The 16,388-nt window shown below is 43.2% G+C and overlaps 1 protein-coding gene across 4 annotated transcripts; it reads left to right on the top strand.

Annotated features, from left to right (window-relative positions):
- The first annotated feature begins 4,130 nt into the window (after positions 1 to 4,130).
- Positions 4,131 to 14,225, top strand: LOC115259335 (uncharacterized). Of its 4 annotated transcripts, none has more exons than XR_003894054.2 (3): positions 4,131 to 13,404; positions 13,475 to 13,564; positions 13,624 to 14,225. XR_003894054.2 is itself a non-coding variant. In XM_062858732.1 (3 exons), the coding sequence occupies exon 3, from the start codon at positions 6,822 to 6,824 to the stop codon at positions 13,209 to 13,211; it is 6,390 nt and encodes a 2,129-aa protein (XP_062714716.1). In that variant the 5' UTR covers positions 4,131 to 6,333; positions 6,404 to 6,493; positions 6,553 to 6,821; the 3' UTR covers positions 13,212 to 14,224. The 4 variants fall into 4 exon arrangements, 1 of the variants encoding a protein (XP_062714716.1); XM_062858732.1 differs by having other exon boundaries at positions 4,131 to 6,333; positions 6,404 to 6,493; positions 6,553 to 14,224; XR_009998987.1 differs by having other exon boundaries at positions 13,475 to 14,225.
- Positions 14,226 to 16,388: the final 2,163 nt, after the last annotated feature.

The following is a 16,388-nucleotide window of genomic DNA, read 5'->3' on the forward strand; positions in this document are numbered from 1 at the left end:
CCGTCGCCAGTAGGCCTAGAACTGAACTCGATTCCACAGCTCCCGACAATTAAAAATGAAAATAATTTCCACTCCCGCTTTGACATATACATGTGAACAACAGTGTATGTGTTAGATGTTCATCTAATCCCATCCGAACCTGAAGGAGGTTTGGATTGTGAAAAGAAGATAACCATGTGCGACTGTGGAATCGAGTTCAGTTCTAGGCCTACTGGCGACGGAGATAGTCGAGTGACTCCGTAGCTTGAAGAAATAGAAGCGCCCGTCTAGCGAATTGGGAGTCGTGAGTTCGACTCTCACCGGAGTACGTGGATTTTTTCATAATTCAAATCTCAATTTGTTCATCGAGCACATGGATGTCAAAGCATTTTCAACTGTGTAATTTCCCACATGACTTGGTCAGCCAAAGCAAAAATCAAGAAATTGACATTCAAAAAATGTCATGACATTTTTAAGATTCCACCATTTCTGGTGCGATTTTTCATCCGGGCGCTCATCCATAATGATGGTTAGTAATGGAAAATCTATGATATCGTTGATATCGTTACTAAGGACGAAGAAATAAGCAAATAACCAAACGACATTTTCATGACATTTTTAATCCCTGATCCTGTCGCAGTAGTTGAAGTCGATAGTCAAACTTTCCTTGCATTGACAAGCGTTTCTTCGCGAGTAAGGCGCTGGCTGCGTTAATCGACGGGTGGCAAAACTTTTCTCCAACGTTTCCAGTCAAACTAAATTGACACCGACCGACTTGAACCGGCTGTTCGTAGCTAGGAGGAAACGCCTAACATACCTCCACAACCGGTGGTACCACGTTGTTGATCGTCCGTCGTGCTGTCGGGGAACGCTCTAACTGGTTCAAATTAGTGCTCGCAACATTCGTCAATTAGTGTTATTGATTTTGGTTGTTTTGCTTCGGTTTTTTTTTTTGTTTGACCGAAAGAACCATTACCACCAATTTGTTTTTTTGTTTCTTTCTCTCTATTTCGTTGGCTGTTTGGCAACTTGCTGTAAAGTTTGCTCGTAGTATAGAGCAGCTAAATCCAATTAACCGGGAATGGGCTAACTAGCGAGACGACGACAGTGGACAGTTGTTGGTGTTACTTGACACGACGACGCTCGAACGCTTAATCTTTTTTTTTCGGGCCTCGAATGGGTTGAGCAGCACATCGTCCATCGTCGCATTTGTGCCGTATAGTGGCAATTATTTTAAAAAACTCAATCGGACTGACTGCGGCTTCTAAGGGAAGTCATCTCCAGCGGATGTTCGGCACGCATACTTTTCGTCGGTGAACAACAAAAAAGTCGATGTTTAGCGATGTTCGATTTGGCTGGTAATTATCCTTAAATTTTTGAATAACGATTATGAAACAAGCTGCATCTACCACGAAATTAGCCAACCGATGGATGTTACAGCATAACCCTGAGACAGTAATAGAGCTTCCTTCCCCACTCCCACACCAGAATAGATTCCACTTTCACTTTTCGTAGGTCACAACCACCAAGGCGGGTCGAAAACATTTTGACCTTCCTCAAAGAATAACAGAATAGAAGGAAAGGCATGGATGAACCAAGGATTTAGCGTCTTAGTTTTAGCGGACTTACATTTACCTACGACCTACTCTGGTCGATTGTTATCGATGTAGCAACAGTCAGCGCCGGTTACGCCACAGCTGCATCATTCCCGGGAATATGGGAACACAGATATCCTCAAAACAAAGTGTTGAAGAAAAGAATGCGAAGGTCACGGGGAGCTTTCCACCGACCGTTTCTATGTTACTTGGTACACACTGTTGCTTTGGGGTGCCCAGCTGGGATGGACCAAGCAAACACGCAACGGCCTCCCATTAACCTAATTTTACAACTTAATCTATCAATATCGATGGGTATCGGTCTGTGTTGAGGTTGGAAATTTGATTCCTTCTTTGTATTTCGGTAACTAAACGTGCATCTGTCGGAATGTGTGTTACCAATCAATAAAAAATGTACTGCCATCCCGACTAGAAAATTATATCAAGTTTATATCATATTGTGTTATGATGTTATAATATTTTTCTATAGCTTATTATGTTATAAACTAGATGCAGGATGATGTTAAAATAACTAAAATTGAAACAAAAAGTACGCTGGTCTAATCAAGATAATAACCTATTTTGGTACAATCAGATCAAAATTATAACAAAATGTGATATAAATTTAAACCTCAAGATTGCTAGTCTCTATCATAATTTGATACAATTTTGTGACATTTTTTTCCCAAATGTCGAAGACTTCAAACTAAATTATAACACAATGAGTTATCAAACAACATTTATAGCATAATGTGATATAATTGAGTTACATTATTTTGAAAACACCAAGGATGTTGAACATGATTATATCATGTATCATGGTTTGTTAGGATTATGTTATATTTTTGTTACAATTCTCTAGTCGGGATCACAATCATGGGTCACTCACTGTTATGGATCAACTTTTTTTTGAGTAGCATGAAGAACTGACTGACTAATAATTATGACAGATTGACCCATATTTGTGCAATGACTGTATTGAAGATAGAGCTTTTGGTATGCTATAAGGGAATTCAGAGTTGATCTTCCTGGCAATTTTTAATGTTTTCTTTAGCATACGCAACTGAACTATCAAAATCTCGACGGATCCCAAAAAATCTCCATACCTTTAGGACGTAGAAGGACCTGAAGTGTTTAAAAGGTGGAAGCAGTACATCGCCGAACACTTGACATGAAGCTTAACTGATTGAAAACGTTTTCCATTTATCTGCATAAACATTACATGTTGAAAATTAATATTATTCGCAGTAGCGTTGTGTCACTACCTGAAAAACAGATGAATTAAGCAGTCAAACCGCAAGCATGCCCAAACAAAGCCGGAGACTGTTGGCTACCTAGCTACCTACCTACCAAGCTAAAAACGCAAAGCCTAATCAAATGTGACATAATCGCGAGGTAATTGAAAAAATAGATCAAGAAAACCGGTGGCATTATCGTCGGTTGTCTGTTGGTCGGCTGTCTGGTCGTTCGTTCGTTACGCCACACCGTCACAAACCCATCGCGGGAAGTCCCTCTAATTACATCCCTCCACTTGCTTCAGCACTCAGCAGTCGCTGAACTGAGCCGCGTGCGACAACGACATAGTACCTAGCTAGGTAGCTGTGTTTATTTGTATACACAACAAACTCATGAGCGATTTTCGCCAATTTTGTGCGCGCTTTTGCTGTCACCGCCATACCGTAGCGGTGCAAAAATCAATCAGCGCAGCAGCGATCGATTGCGATCATGATCGCGGTCCTATGATCTACCAACTACCGAGTGAATGGTGATGCCTGCTTCTCACAGGTTACCTGTACCCTATAATTCACTTCGTGTCCAACTTGGTCCAATGATTGGTTGTCGATGTGACGTTTGTTGATACTTATCACTAGTCTCATACATGTTGGTAATGTTTTTCTGCTTCTTTTTTTGGTGTAACGTCTCAACTCAGATACTGAGATAGAGCCTGCTTTTTAAATTAGCGTTAGTTGCTTGCTTGAGCTTGAGCTTGATTAAACGCTCATGGATGCTACTCCAGTATCGCCAGACCAGCTACACTCACACAAGGAATCAATAAGATATCTATCGGGGACTAAACAGGCATCTTCAGGGTATGAGTGTTGGTGTTCTTCTATTTTTAGGCGACAATGGCGCCTGTCACTTCAGGTTGCATGTCAATGTAGGGAATGGGAAGGAAATGATGATTGCAATAGTTTTTACCATATCAGACCGAATATACCTCTGCGCCTGCACAATTTCATGCGGTTGGCAATGGGTTCACGCATTGGTGCGTGGATGCCAAGCATAATGTGTTTTTTACTCTGAAGATATTGCGGCCAATGCTGAAAAATTCATTATGAAAAACTTGTGCGGTTAGACCAGTTCTGCAAGAAAGTCACGGAAAACCGCTATTTTACGAATATTTAAGGTAAATGTCACGGACTACCTTTGAAAAATGCCAAACGATATTCACCGTGAATATCATTGGGATTTTTCGAAGGTAGTCCGTGACATTTACCTCAAATATTCAAAAAGTTGCGATTTTTCCGTGACTTTCTTGTAGAACCGGGCTAGCCGCACAAGTTTTTCATATACCATATTCTCAGGTTCAGCTTCTGAAATGAACTGTGGGTGATTGAATTTAGATGTGAAGAAATGAATTTTTCAGCACTGATTGCGGCACAGTTCGCTTCGTTGCATAACTCGTAGGCGTTATATGATAGACTGACACTGTGCTAGAAAATTTGGATGAAAGGGAAACGCCTTTTTCAACCCGTTCATGTTCTAGCGATGGCTATGGACATGTATAGAAAGATAAAGATACAAAGTAGGAAGAAAGGGACGGGCCAGAAATTGCACCCAGGACCTTCTACATACAAATCAGAAGCGGTAGCCACTAGAACACCAAGTCCTGCTTCTTAAATTTGTGTTAGTTATCAACTGAGTACTTTACCTGTCAATGGACCATTTCTTGGATTCGTATATCGTTTGGTAAGCATGAGGTACTTTATGCACAAGAAAACAAAAAAATTAAGAATGACGAAAAGATGCTGAAGAGACCGAAAAACGAACATGTCGACCACCCTCAGCATGGCCGTGATGAATATCCGCGCGCTTACCGTTTCGTCTAAATGAGTTCTTCACGAATAGCTTTGCAATAGCATGTTGTTATGGTGGTCAAAATATTCTATTTGCTTGCCAATTAGAACTTAAAATGGAAACAAAACACTCCAATTTCCAAGACACATTGTTTGAGTAGTTGACAAATTGAGACATCAATTTGTAAAAAAACACATTTAATTTGGTGGGATTCGATCTCGCGTCTCCGTATCGCTAGTCCGGCGCTTTAACTAACTAAGCCACAGTTACGATTTTGCGAAATAGAAAATCAAACAGGATTCGAAGCACCACTCTAACCGGGACCTTTTTTCACAATTTAACCTCTCCTTCAACATTCGGAGATCGTTCACTTTTTCAGAAGTTCGTTGATTTGTGACAATTTGTACCTTGAAGACTGTAAAACAGAAAAAAAGTAGTTTCATGCTCGAAAACGAGTAGAAACCGTAACAAACTTAATAATTTCTATTTGTACATGAAATATTTGAAATCGTAGGACATTTTCATCAAAAACTCGTCAAGCCATTCTGTAGTAGAAAAGTATTGTCAAAGAAATGAATTAAAAAAAAACTCAGTGATTCCATAAACAACATCAGGGTTGAATTAGTGTCCCAAAAATAGACATACATCTAATTTATGCTTTTCGTCAAATAATATCCAAATTCTGGCTGGCTTTCTCCAAAGAGGCCAAAACTTAATTTAGAAATAATGTTTGAAGATCTCTCAAGTAAGGTGTCCCAATAATAATTAATAAATCTAATCGAAAAGTTTAAATTTTTGAAAAAAAAAACCTTTGGACTCAATTTTTCGTAACATTTGTTTCTTTCTCTTTCTAAAGAATATAATCGTTCTGATGTTCCTAGTAAAACATAGCATGTACCCCTAAGAATCAATGTCAATTTCAAGCTTTTGTTTCACGTTTTACAAAAAAAATCGTGTATGGGAAACTTGTAGGTATGGTAAAAACCTACATTTTTTTTTCGAAGACAGTTTGATTCTATCCTTAAAATTGTATGAGTTATATGTAGATTTTCGATTTCTCAAGGGGATTTTTGGAGTCGATTTATTCCAATTTAAATAATATGACCATTTAAAGCCTCTAGAATAAACACAAAAAAATGTAACTGACAAGACTTAGCAACATGCAATGTTCAGAACAAATATGCGCCATTACTTGCTTTTCAAATGCTCTGTATTTTGTGTAATTTTCAAGATGTGATTTTTCCTGGTTGCAAAGTTATGACCAATTTTGTAGAAATTGTCCAGATGTGCTATATCCCTTTCGTGACAAACTAGTATAATTGTGCTGTTGAGCGATCCAAATTTTTGATTTTTTTTTGCATCTGCATAGTTGTTGCGCAAGCTGCGCAAAGCACCTCCGAGCCCATTGTGCTTCTACCTTCAGCAACACTCAATGCAGGTTGTGTGGAACCAACTGAAAATGGATCAAATCGAACACCAATAGACTAAGTGCATTTCGTAAGCGGGATACACCTAACACAATCACGTACACGTAGCTATAGGCAAAAAAACGATTTGTTTACAATCGAGTTGATAACTATTTGCAAACTTATTAACTAAAGCGAATTTAACTTAACGTAAAAATTACGAACTAATCCCGATTATTGAACTAGAACGGGCATCAGTGAACTAGTGCTAAAAGGTGAATTGGAGTTTAAAAGATCTAAAATTACTTATATTATTTAACGAATGAAATTAAGCCTATATCACAGTTATAGATCACAGCCTGGTGCTATTTAATCACAGTAAGTGTTTAATCACGGATTAGTATCTGCAGCTAGAACCGCCTATCATAAATTAAGGTAAATCTTCAGTAATTATTATACCGTGTGAATTTGCAATTAACATTACTGCACTACAGCTAGGTATAGCAGAAGCAAGCAACCGTACGAGACCGCTTTCCGGACGTAACGGATAAAAGAAACACTAAACGTAAGTCAAATAATTACATCGTTTGAATAGTCGAATTAAAGTATTTCCTATGTTTCTATTGTATGCAACAATTTATAGGGAAAATTTAACATACAAGTTAAAATACAATAAAAACAACGTATTCGTGTGTTCAAATTTCTGGAAATCCAGTCTTGTTACCGTTATTGGGAACAAATTAAATTTTCCGTTTACTCCGGAATGTCAAGCAGAAGCGTAGCGGGCGCGGGATCGATTAAGGATGGTTTTCCGGGTGAGGGGGCAAATTGCGGAGTGTGCCGTCGCAGTGATAAAGATTGCACCAATGCTCGGATGGTGCAATGTGACGACTGTGACTTGTGGTACCATTACGATTGCGTGAACGTTAACGACAGTATCCAGGATTGCGATTGGAGCTGCAATGTGTGCGTGAGAACATCGCTAGAGAAGCAAAAGCGTGCTTTAAGGGAGCAGATGCAACATTTCGAACGGCAGCAGAAGCAGTGGCAACATGAGCAACAGAAGCGCCAAGAGCAGACTGAGGAACAGCAGGAAAAGCTTGAGCAGTGGCGAAATCAACAGAAGTTGGAGCAGCGAGAGCAGGAGCAGTTCAGTCAGTTGCAGATAGGACAGTTGCAGTTGCAGCAGCAGAATTCGCCGTTGGAAGCAACAGCACCACAACCCAAAGCGGCAGTGAAAGTGGTAAGCGGTGTGTCGAAGCAGCATCAGCAAGTGAAAATCGTGAATCCGGTCGTTTTTGAAGGTCCAACAGCAGGTGATAATTGTCATACGGATCCATTGGCAAGTTCCACCGCCAACAATGTGGGATCGTCGAGTAGAAGCAACAGGGCGTCTTCAAAATCATCAAAGCGTTCGGTGAAGCTTCGAGAGCTGCAAGCGAAGGCCCTAGAAGCGAGACAGGCGCTGGAGAAGAAGCAACTGGAAGAGCGACTGGCATTGGAGCAAGAGATGCTAGAAGCCAGTGATTCCGAGGCGGAGTCGACTTCAAGTCTCGCCAAAATCAACGAGTGGTTGGAGAAGACGGATAATGCAGGGAAAGAAGCAGGAATCTCGATGGATGGAACGCCGCTTCCGGTGTACAACGAACTTTTGCGAAAATCGGTTGTCGGTTACCAATCGCGTCTCCCTAGTGTTCCGGCCCCGGTAGTGCCAACGACTGTGCAACAACCTAGCGGATATTCGGCTCCGTATCATCCGCGTGTCTCGCAACCACCTGGTGGAAATCTAGCTCCCGGTGTCAGATACACTGAACATGTGGGACCCAGCAGGAACTTCCCAGGAGTTCTTCCGAACTATCAACCACCTCTGTGCGAATATCCTGAAATGACTTCTGAATTTCCATCGATGCCAGCGCACAACGCACCACCACAGCAGCCAATTAGGACGACAGGGTATCCAACAACGAGTTATCAGCAGCAATACACACAAAATCTCCCGTATTACGATGCCATTCCTCGAAATGTCGGCAGACCGATGATGGCCTCATCTACACCTCGACAGGACTTGGCTGCATCGCAGCCGTCATATCAGCCACAAATGCATTATGATTCAGTACCACTGAACAGCGGCCACCTAGCGGCACGGCAGACGGTAAAGGAGCTCCCGAGATTCGGCGGGGATCCTGAAGATTGGCCGCGGTTTATTGCTGCGTACGAGCGGACGAGTAGGATGTGTGCCTTCAGGAACGACGAGCTACTCGATCGTTTGGAGAGGAGCCTGCAAGATAAGGCGCTCAACGCCGTCAAAAGTTTGTTGCTACATCCCGACAATGTTCCGGTGATCATGAACCGACTGAAAACCCTCTTCGGAAATCCGGAATGTATCGTAGAGACCATGGTGCGGAGAATTCGTATGATGCCACCTCCGAAGGCTGAGAAGATGGAGACAATCGTCGACTTCGGCGTTGCAGTGCAGAACCTGTGTGCCACCATACAAGTGTGCCAGATGGACGAACGGTTGTACAACGTTGCACTGCTGCAAGAGCTCGTGGACAGTCTTCCGTCAACATTGAAAATGAAGTGGGCGTTTCATCGGAAGGAGATTGGAGCTGCTACGCTGTTGGAGTTCAACAATTGGCTGGGAGATATGGTTGAGGCGTTCAGTCAAGTAATCAGACCGGCGGCTTGGACCAAACCACAGAAGACGGAGATCAGGGTGGACAGGAAAGTACGAAAGGACGAAGCCTACGTACACGCGCACTCCGTTCATCCGCAGGAGCAGAACGATCGCAATGCATGTCTTGCATGCGGCAATGCGTGTAGTAGTCTCGAGAAGTGCAGCTGTTTCCTGAAGATGTCGACGAACGCAAGATGGGATTTGGTGAACGACCTGAAAATCTGCCGGAAGTGTTTGACGAAGCACTTCAAAACTTGTGAGAGGAAAATTCCGTGCAACCAGGACGGTTGCAGTTTCCTGCATCATCAGTTGCTGCACGACGACAGCAAACACAAGAAGCCGTCATCAAGCGCTCCAGTTCAGAACGCGTCGGTGAACACGCATCATAACTCGTTGCCAAATGTGCTGCTGAAGTACGTGCGCGTTACACTGCATGGAAACGGGAAATCGATTACTACATACGCCTTCTTGGATGCTGGATCAACGTCGACACTGGTGGAGCACAGTCTGTGGAAGGAGCTGAATCTCAACGGCGAGAAGTCTCCACTTTGCATTGCATGGACGGGGGGACAAGGCCGATACGAACAAGATTCAGTAGTTTTCGCGGCCGAAATAGCCAGTGCTGCGAACCCAAAACAACGTTTCCATCTTTCGGAGATACACACGGTACGCAGCCTAGATCTTCCCGAGCAGTCAATGTCGGTGACCAAGCTAGCAAGGCATTTTCAGCACCTGAAAGATCTGCCGATCGAATCTTACGCTGCAGCAAAACCCCGGATCCTGTTGGGTGTTGACAGTTCTAGACTCGAGTATCCGCTCGACTCCAGAGAGGGAAGAGAGAATCAGCCGACAGCTGTACTAACCCGACTTGGTTGGATAGTCTACGGCCCGTGCTCGACGTCGGGACAAACGGTTTCGAAAAGCGATATTTCGTACAGTTACCACATCTGCCAGTGCGAAGGACTACATGCAGCCGTTAAACAATACTACTCTCTCGACAATCTCGGCATACAACTCAACGGAAAGCCACTGTTATCTAAGGATGACGAACGGGCGATGAAGCTGTTGGAAGAAAACACAGTTCTGCAGAATAAGCGGTTCGAGACCTGCCTGCTATGGCGCTACGAGGATGTTCGGCTACCGTCGAGCAAAGCCATGGCTCTAAAACGGCATGACTGCCTGGCCAAGCGCATGGTTCGGGAGCCGCTGCTGGCCAAGGCTCTTCAAGAGAAAATCCTAGACTACCAAACAAAGGGATATATCCGCAAACTTTCGGCGCAGGAGGAATCCACGTGGTCTGGACGTTCGTGGTATCTGCCAATCTTCCCGGTGGTGAACCCCAACAAACCCGGTAAGCTACGGATCGTCTGGGATGCTGCCGCTAAAGTGGGAAAACTCTCACTAAACTCGTTTCTGCTAAAAGGGCCAGATCAGGTGACGCCATTGCAGCATGTCCTTCAACGGTTTCGCGAATACCGCACGGCAGTCTCAGGAGATATCCGTGAAATGTTTCACCAAGTCCGGGTCAAGCCTATCGATCAGCATTGTCAGCGGTTCCTGTGGAATGACGGCGTCCCCGGGAAGGCTCCTTCGACGTACGTGATGGAGGTGATGACGTTCGGTGCAAGCTGCTCGCCAAGTAGTGCACAGTACGTCAAGAATCTGAATGCAGCTCGATTCCAGAATCAGTATCCGAAAGCTGTGGAGGCGATATGCAAGGGGACGTATGTTGATGATATGCTCGACAGTGTTGAAACCGAAGCAGAAGCAGTGAAGCTCGCGCAGGACGTACGCCAGATACACGCCGAAGGTGGATTCGAGATCCGGGGATGGCTGTCGAACTCCAAAGAAGTACTAGACTGTATGGGTGAGCAGAGGATTCTCCAGAAGGATTTAAACAAATCTGCAGAGCTGGCGACCGAGAAAGTTCTCGGAATGTGGTGGGATACGATCAGCGATACCTTCACGTTTAAGATTCCTAAGCGGTGTTGCCAGGAGCTTCTTTCCGGAGAACAAGTTCCCACCAAGCGGGAAGTACTACGCATTCTTATGTCAGTTTATGACCCTCTTGGACTCCTCGCGAATGTGCTGATGTACCTTAAAGTCCTACTACAAGAGATCTGGATTTCCAAGATTGGTTGGGACGAGCCGATCCACGAACAACACCAAGAAAAGTGGAGAATTTGGCTCAGTGTACTGCATAAAGTTGACACAGTATCTATTAACCGGTGCTACCGCACGTTGACCTCTTCGTCAACCGTGAGCAACGTAGTCCAGTTGCACGTTTTCGTCGATGCAAGTGAGAAAGGGTATGCAGCAGTCGCCTACTTTCGGTTCGAGGAGAGAAATACTATAGAGTGCGCTTTCGTCACGGCCAAAACACGCGTCGCACCCCTGAAGTATATGTCGATTCCACGATTAGAGCTTCAAGCAGCAGTAATTGGTACGAGGCTAGCGAAGATGATAGGAGACACTCATAGAATTCCAGTACGCGAGCGGTTCTTCTGGTCCGACTCTAGAGACGTGCTCTTCTGGATACGTTCTGATCACAGGAGATTCGACAAATTTGTCGGCGCCAGAGTGGGGGAAATTCTAGAAAACAGTGAAGCATCCGAGTGGCTATGGATACCGACAAAGCTGAACGTGGCTGATGAAGGTACGAAGTGGCAGAAGATCCCTGACCTCTCTCCATCGAGCCGATGGTTTGCCGGCCCGGATTTCATGTGGCAGCAACAAAGCTCCTGGCCAGCGCAGCCGAGGGACCATGAAGGAACTATCGTCTCAGTCAACGCGCACGCAATCTACGAACCCGTTCTCAACTTCACCAAATACTCCAACTGGCGGAAGCTTATACGGATCACTGCGTATGTTCTCCGGTTTGTGGGTAACCTGCGTACCAGACTCCAAAGGCAACAATCAGTCAATGGCATACTCAGGCAACCAGAGCTTATTGAAGCGGAACGCTGTATCTACCGTCAAACTCAGCTGGACGCATACGGCGAAGAAATAACACTTCTACGAAGTGCCGCGAAGGAAAATGGAAATAAGGGAATACATATACCTAAAAGCAGTTCACTCTACAAGCTTTCGCCCTTCCTCGACGTCCACGGAGTGCTACGCACGAAAGGAAGAACTAGTGGTTGTCAGTATGTTGATGCTGATGCAGTCCATACTATCGTGCTACCGAGAGAGCACCCGATTACAATGTTAGTGGTGCAATTCACCCATGAGCGCTACCACCACCTCAATCACGAAACAATTGTTAACGAACTGCGCCAAAAGTATTGGATCCCTCGACTCCGTAATGTCTGCAACAAGGTGCGTCGACAGTGCCAGCATTGCAAGAACGCTAGGGCTCAACCGCAGCCGCCTATTATGGCCGATCTCCCTCCAGCTCGGCTAGCTGCTTATTCTCGACCGTTCTCTTTTGCTGGGATCGATTATTTCGGGCCAATTCAAGTCGTCGTGGGAAGGCGTATCGAGAAGAGATGGGGCGTGCTAATTACGTGCCTGGTAGTACGCGCTATCCACATAGAGATCGCACACTCGCTCAACACTAGTTCCTGCATCATGGCCTTGCGGAACTTCATGGCTAGAAGAGGAGTCCCGTTGGAGCTGTTTAGCGACAGGGGAACGAATTTTGTCGGTGCCAATCGCGAACTGACCGAAGCTGTTCGACTCCTGGACCATGATCAGCTGATGCAGGAATTTGTGACACCGGATACCAAGTGGACTTTCTTGCCTCCAAGCAGTCCACACATGGGTGGAAGCTGGGAAAGGCTGGTACAGTCGGTGAAGAAGATCTTAGGCAAGATGCAGCTTCCGAGAACTCCAACCGACGAGGTCCTTCGTAACAGCCTGATGGAAGTTGAATGCATAATAAACTCCCGCCCCCTCACCTACGTTCCTATTGATGATGCCGAGCACGAAGCATTAACCCCTAATCATTTTTTGTTGGGTTCTTCCGGAGGTTCAAAACCATTGGTCGCATACGATGATAGCCCCGCTACGCTGGTGAACAACTGGCGAACTTCGCAAATCTACGCCAATATCTTTTGGAGGCGTTGGTTGCGAGAATACTTGCCAACAATAAGTCGTCGAACAAAGTGGCACTACCCAACGAAACCTATAGAAATCGGTGACGTAGTGATCATCGCCGATCCGGATCTACCAAGAAACTCGTGGCCAAAGGGCCGCGTTTTGGACATAAGCTGCAGAAATGGCCAAGTGCGTAGCGCCACCGTGAGGACACCGAATAACATCTATATACGCCCTGCAGTGAAGCTTGCGGTGCTGGACGTCGGTGCAACCAAGAATACACAAGCTTGTGAACCTGAAGCTTGTGTACTGGGGGGGACTGTTGCGCAAGCTGCGCAAAGCACCTCCGAGCCCATTGTGCTTCTACCTTCAGCAACACTCAATGCAGGTTGTGTGGAACCAACTGAAAATGGATCAAATCGAACACCAATAGACTAAGTGCATTTCGTAAGCGGGATACACCTAACACAATCACGTACACGTAGCTATAGGCAAAAAAACGATTTGTTTACAATCGAGTTGATAACTATTTGCAAACTTATTAACTAAAGCGAATTTAACTTAACGTAAAAATTACGAACTAATCCCGATTATTGAACTAGAACGGGCATCAGTGAACTAGTGCTAAAAGGTGAATTGGAGTTTAAAAGATCTAAAATTACTTATATTATTTAACGAATGAAATTAAGCCTATATCACAGTTATAGATCACAGCCTGGTGCTATTTAATCACAGTAAGTGTTTAATCACGGATTAGTATCTGCAGCTAGAACCGCCTATCATAAATTAAGGTAAATCTTCAGTAATTATTATACCGTGTGAATTTGCAATTAACATTACTGCACTACAGCTAGGTATAGCAGAAGCAAGCAACCGTACGAGACCGCTTTCCGGACGTAACGGATAAAAGAAACACTAAACGTAAGTCAAATAATTACATCGTTTGAATAGTCGAATTAAAGTATTTCCTATGTTTCTATTGTATGCAACAATTTATAGGGAAAATTTAACATACAAGTTAAAATACAATAAAAACAACGTATTCGTGTGTTCAAATTTCTGGAAATCCAGTCTTGTTACCGTTATTGGGAACAATAGTCTTTGTTTTGTGTGATGCGAACTGTTTTAATAGTTAAGCCATTACTTATATTTGTATGTGTGCAAACAAACTTTTGTTAACGTTGGATGTGAGTTTCACCACAAAAAGTTAAGCGATAAGTAGACAAAAACCGTAAAACATGAAAAAGTTTTATCCGTCGTATATTTTTCATTTTCGATCTATCTAGGTAGTCAAAGTTAGAAATCGTAAGATAAAGAGTAGTTCTTCCAAATGAGGAACAACAGTTGTTGTTTTGTCGGGAAATCTAAGAGTTCTGGGGAGCCCAAGTTGAGCCATTTGTTTGGAGATTTCACTTTTTTGCGATCCGTTCCGAAAGGGATACGAACCGTTTTCTATGAAAAATCATAACTTAAGAACGAAGCATCGCGTTTTTTACAATAACTTTTTATTTGTTTTTTTTTTGGGCTTCCTAATTAGTTTTTCCGACTTATCCAACCGGTTTTCCTCATTAGTGGAAAATTTTGTTGTAAATTTTTGTCATTTTATATTTATTTTGAATTGCTGAGAAAATTTGCTTATGATTTCACTACAAAAAATGTGTATACGATGCTTCGTTCTTGAGTTACGATTTTTCAAAGCAGGTGGTATTTGTGGAAATTTTTTGATATTTTCGACCTTTCGTCCTAGTCGACCTTTCAGCTTTTTGACCCTTCGACCTTTTGTCCTTTCAACCTTTTGACCGTCTACCTTATGACCTTCGACCTTCTGTCACAGAACCAGGTTCGCCCTAGGATTTTTCCTGGAATTCTTCCCGGTATTCCACTCACGATTTCTCATAGACTCCTTTCATGTATTCTTCTAAGGATTCCTCCAGGGATTCCGTCAGACATTTCTCCAGAGTTTTTTTTTCCGGAACCCTACAGGGATTCCACCCTAGGTTCCTTCATTGATTACTCACGGGATTCCTTTAGAGCATTCTTTAAAAATTTCTCCTGGGTTTCCATTAGTGTTTCTCCAATGAATTTCTTTTAAGATTACTCCCGGATTTTTTTCTTTGATTCCTCCCGGGATTTCTTTCGGCATTTTACCGTGATTTCCACATTGATTCCTCCCACGGTTCCTTAACGGATTTCTTCCGGGATTACTTCATGGATTATTCCCGAGACGGCACAGCTATTCATTCGGCATTCTTCCAGGGTTTTCTCTCAAGATTCTTTTCGATATTTCTTCCGAGGCTTCCTTCAGGAATTCCTTCATTGATTCCTCCCGAGGATCATTTACTGATTTCTTCCGGGATTTTTTCACGGATTTTTCCCGATACGGCATCAGAGATTCCTCCACGATTCTCCCGAGTTCCCGTCAGGGGTTTCTTCCGGGCTTCCTATAGAATTTTCTCCTATAATTCTTCTATTGATACGTCGTTATTTCTAGTGATTTCTCCTAAGATTCATTTAGGGATTCCGGGGATTCTTCTAGAGATTTCTCCAGGGTTTCCTTCCACCTTTTCATCATTGATATCTGATGGGATTTCTTTAGAGATTTTTCCCGTGACCCCCTCCGCCTTTTTTCAAGAATTCATCCCGAAGATCATTGAGGCATTTCTCCTGGACATTTTCAGAATTACTTTCACAGGTACCTGGCGGGGTTTCTTCATTGATTTCTAATATGATTTTTTAGGGATTTCTCCCAGGATTTTTTGAGAATTTTTTTTCTACATTCATCCAGGGATTCCTCTCTGGTTTTCTTAAAAAATATCTTCCTCGAACTTTTTCATTGATTTCAGAGATTCCTTCAGAAATTTCTTCCTTAGCGCCTTTGTTTATTTCTCATATGATTTTTTGGAGATGTTTCTCGGGATTTCTTAAGATTTTTTTCTGAATTCCCGTCAAAGATTCATCCATCGATTCTATCCGGGATTCCTCCCTGGATTTCTCCAGAGATTCCTCCTTGGATACCTTTATTGATTTCTCCTGTGATTGTTTTATGGAGTCCTTTTGGCATTTGTCCCGAGATACCTTCAACGATACACCCGGAATGCTTTCCGGGATTCATTCATCGATCCTTCCCGGGTTTTCTTGAATCATGTCTCCCGGGATTCCTTCTATGAATTCTTCAGGATTCCTTCAGGGATACTTCCCGATATTCCCTTCGGAATTTCTCCCGGGAATCCTTGCGGGATTCTTTCACTGATCATTCCGATTATTGCATCAGTGATTCCTTCAGGATTCTTCCTGGGTTTCCTTTAGATATTTCTCCCGGGCTTTCTTGATTCATTCTTTCCGGGATTTCTTAATTATTATTATTTTTTGATGTTTATTTTAGAGATTGTACTCAAGATTAGCATTCTTTGAAGGATTTGTTTCCAGGATTTCTTTAGTGATTTGTTCAAGGATTCCTTCTGAGATTCCTTTATTGATTTCTGCTGGAATTTTTCTGGCTTTTTTTTTTAGGTATTGCTACCAAAATTTATTTAGGAATCATGCTAGGATTCCTCCTAGATCTTTTCACGGATTCCTTCAGAAATGTTTTCTTTCAGGAATTAATCCCAGTATTTC

Source organism: Aedes albopictus, chromosome 3 (genome assembly GCF_035046485.1).
Source record: "Aedes albopictus strain Foshan chromosome 3, AalbF5, whole genome shotgun sequence".
NCBI classification, from domain to species: domain Eukaryota; kingdom Metazoa; phylum Arthropoda; class Insecta; order Diptera; family Culicidae; genus Aedes; species Aedes albopictus.

Coding starts and splice junctions, on each gene's coding strand:
- LOC115259335 (XM_062858732.1), top strand. CDS start 6,822: ATGTCAAGCAGAAGCGTAGCGGGCGCGGGATCGATTAAGGATGGTTTT.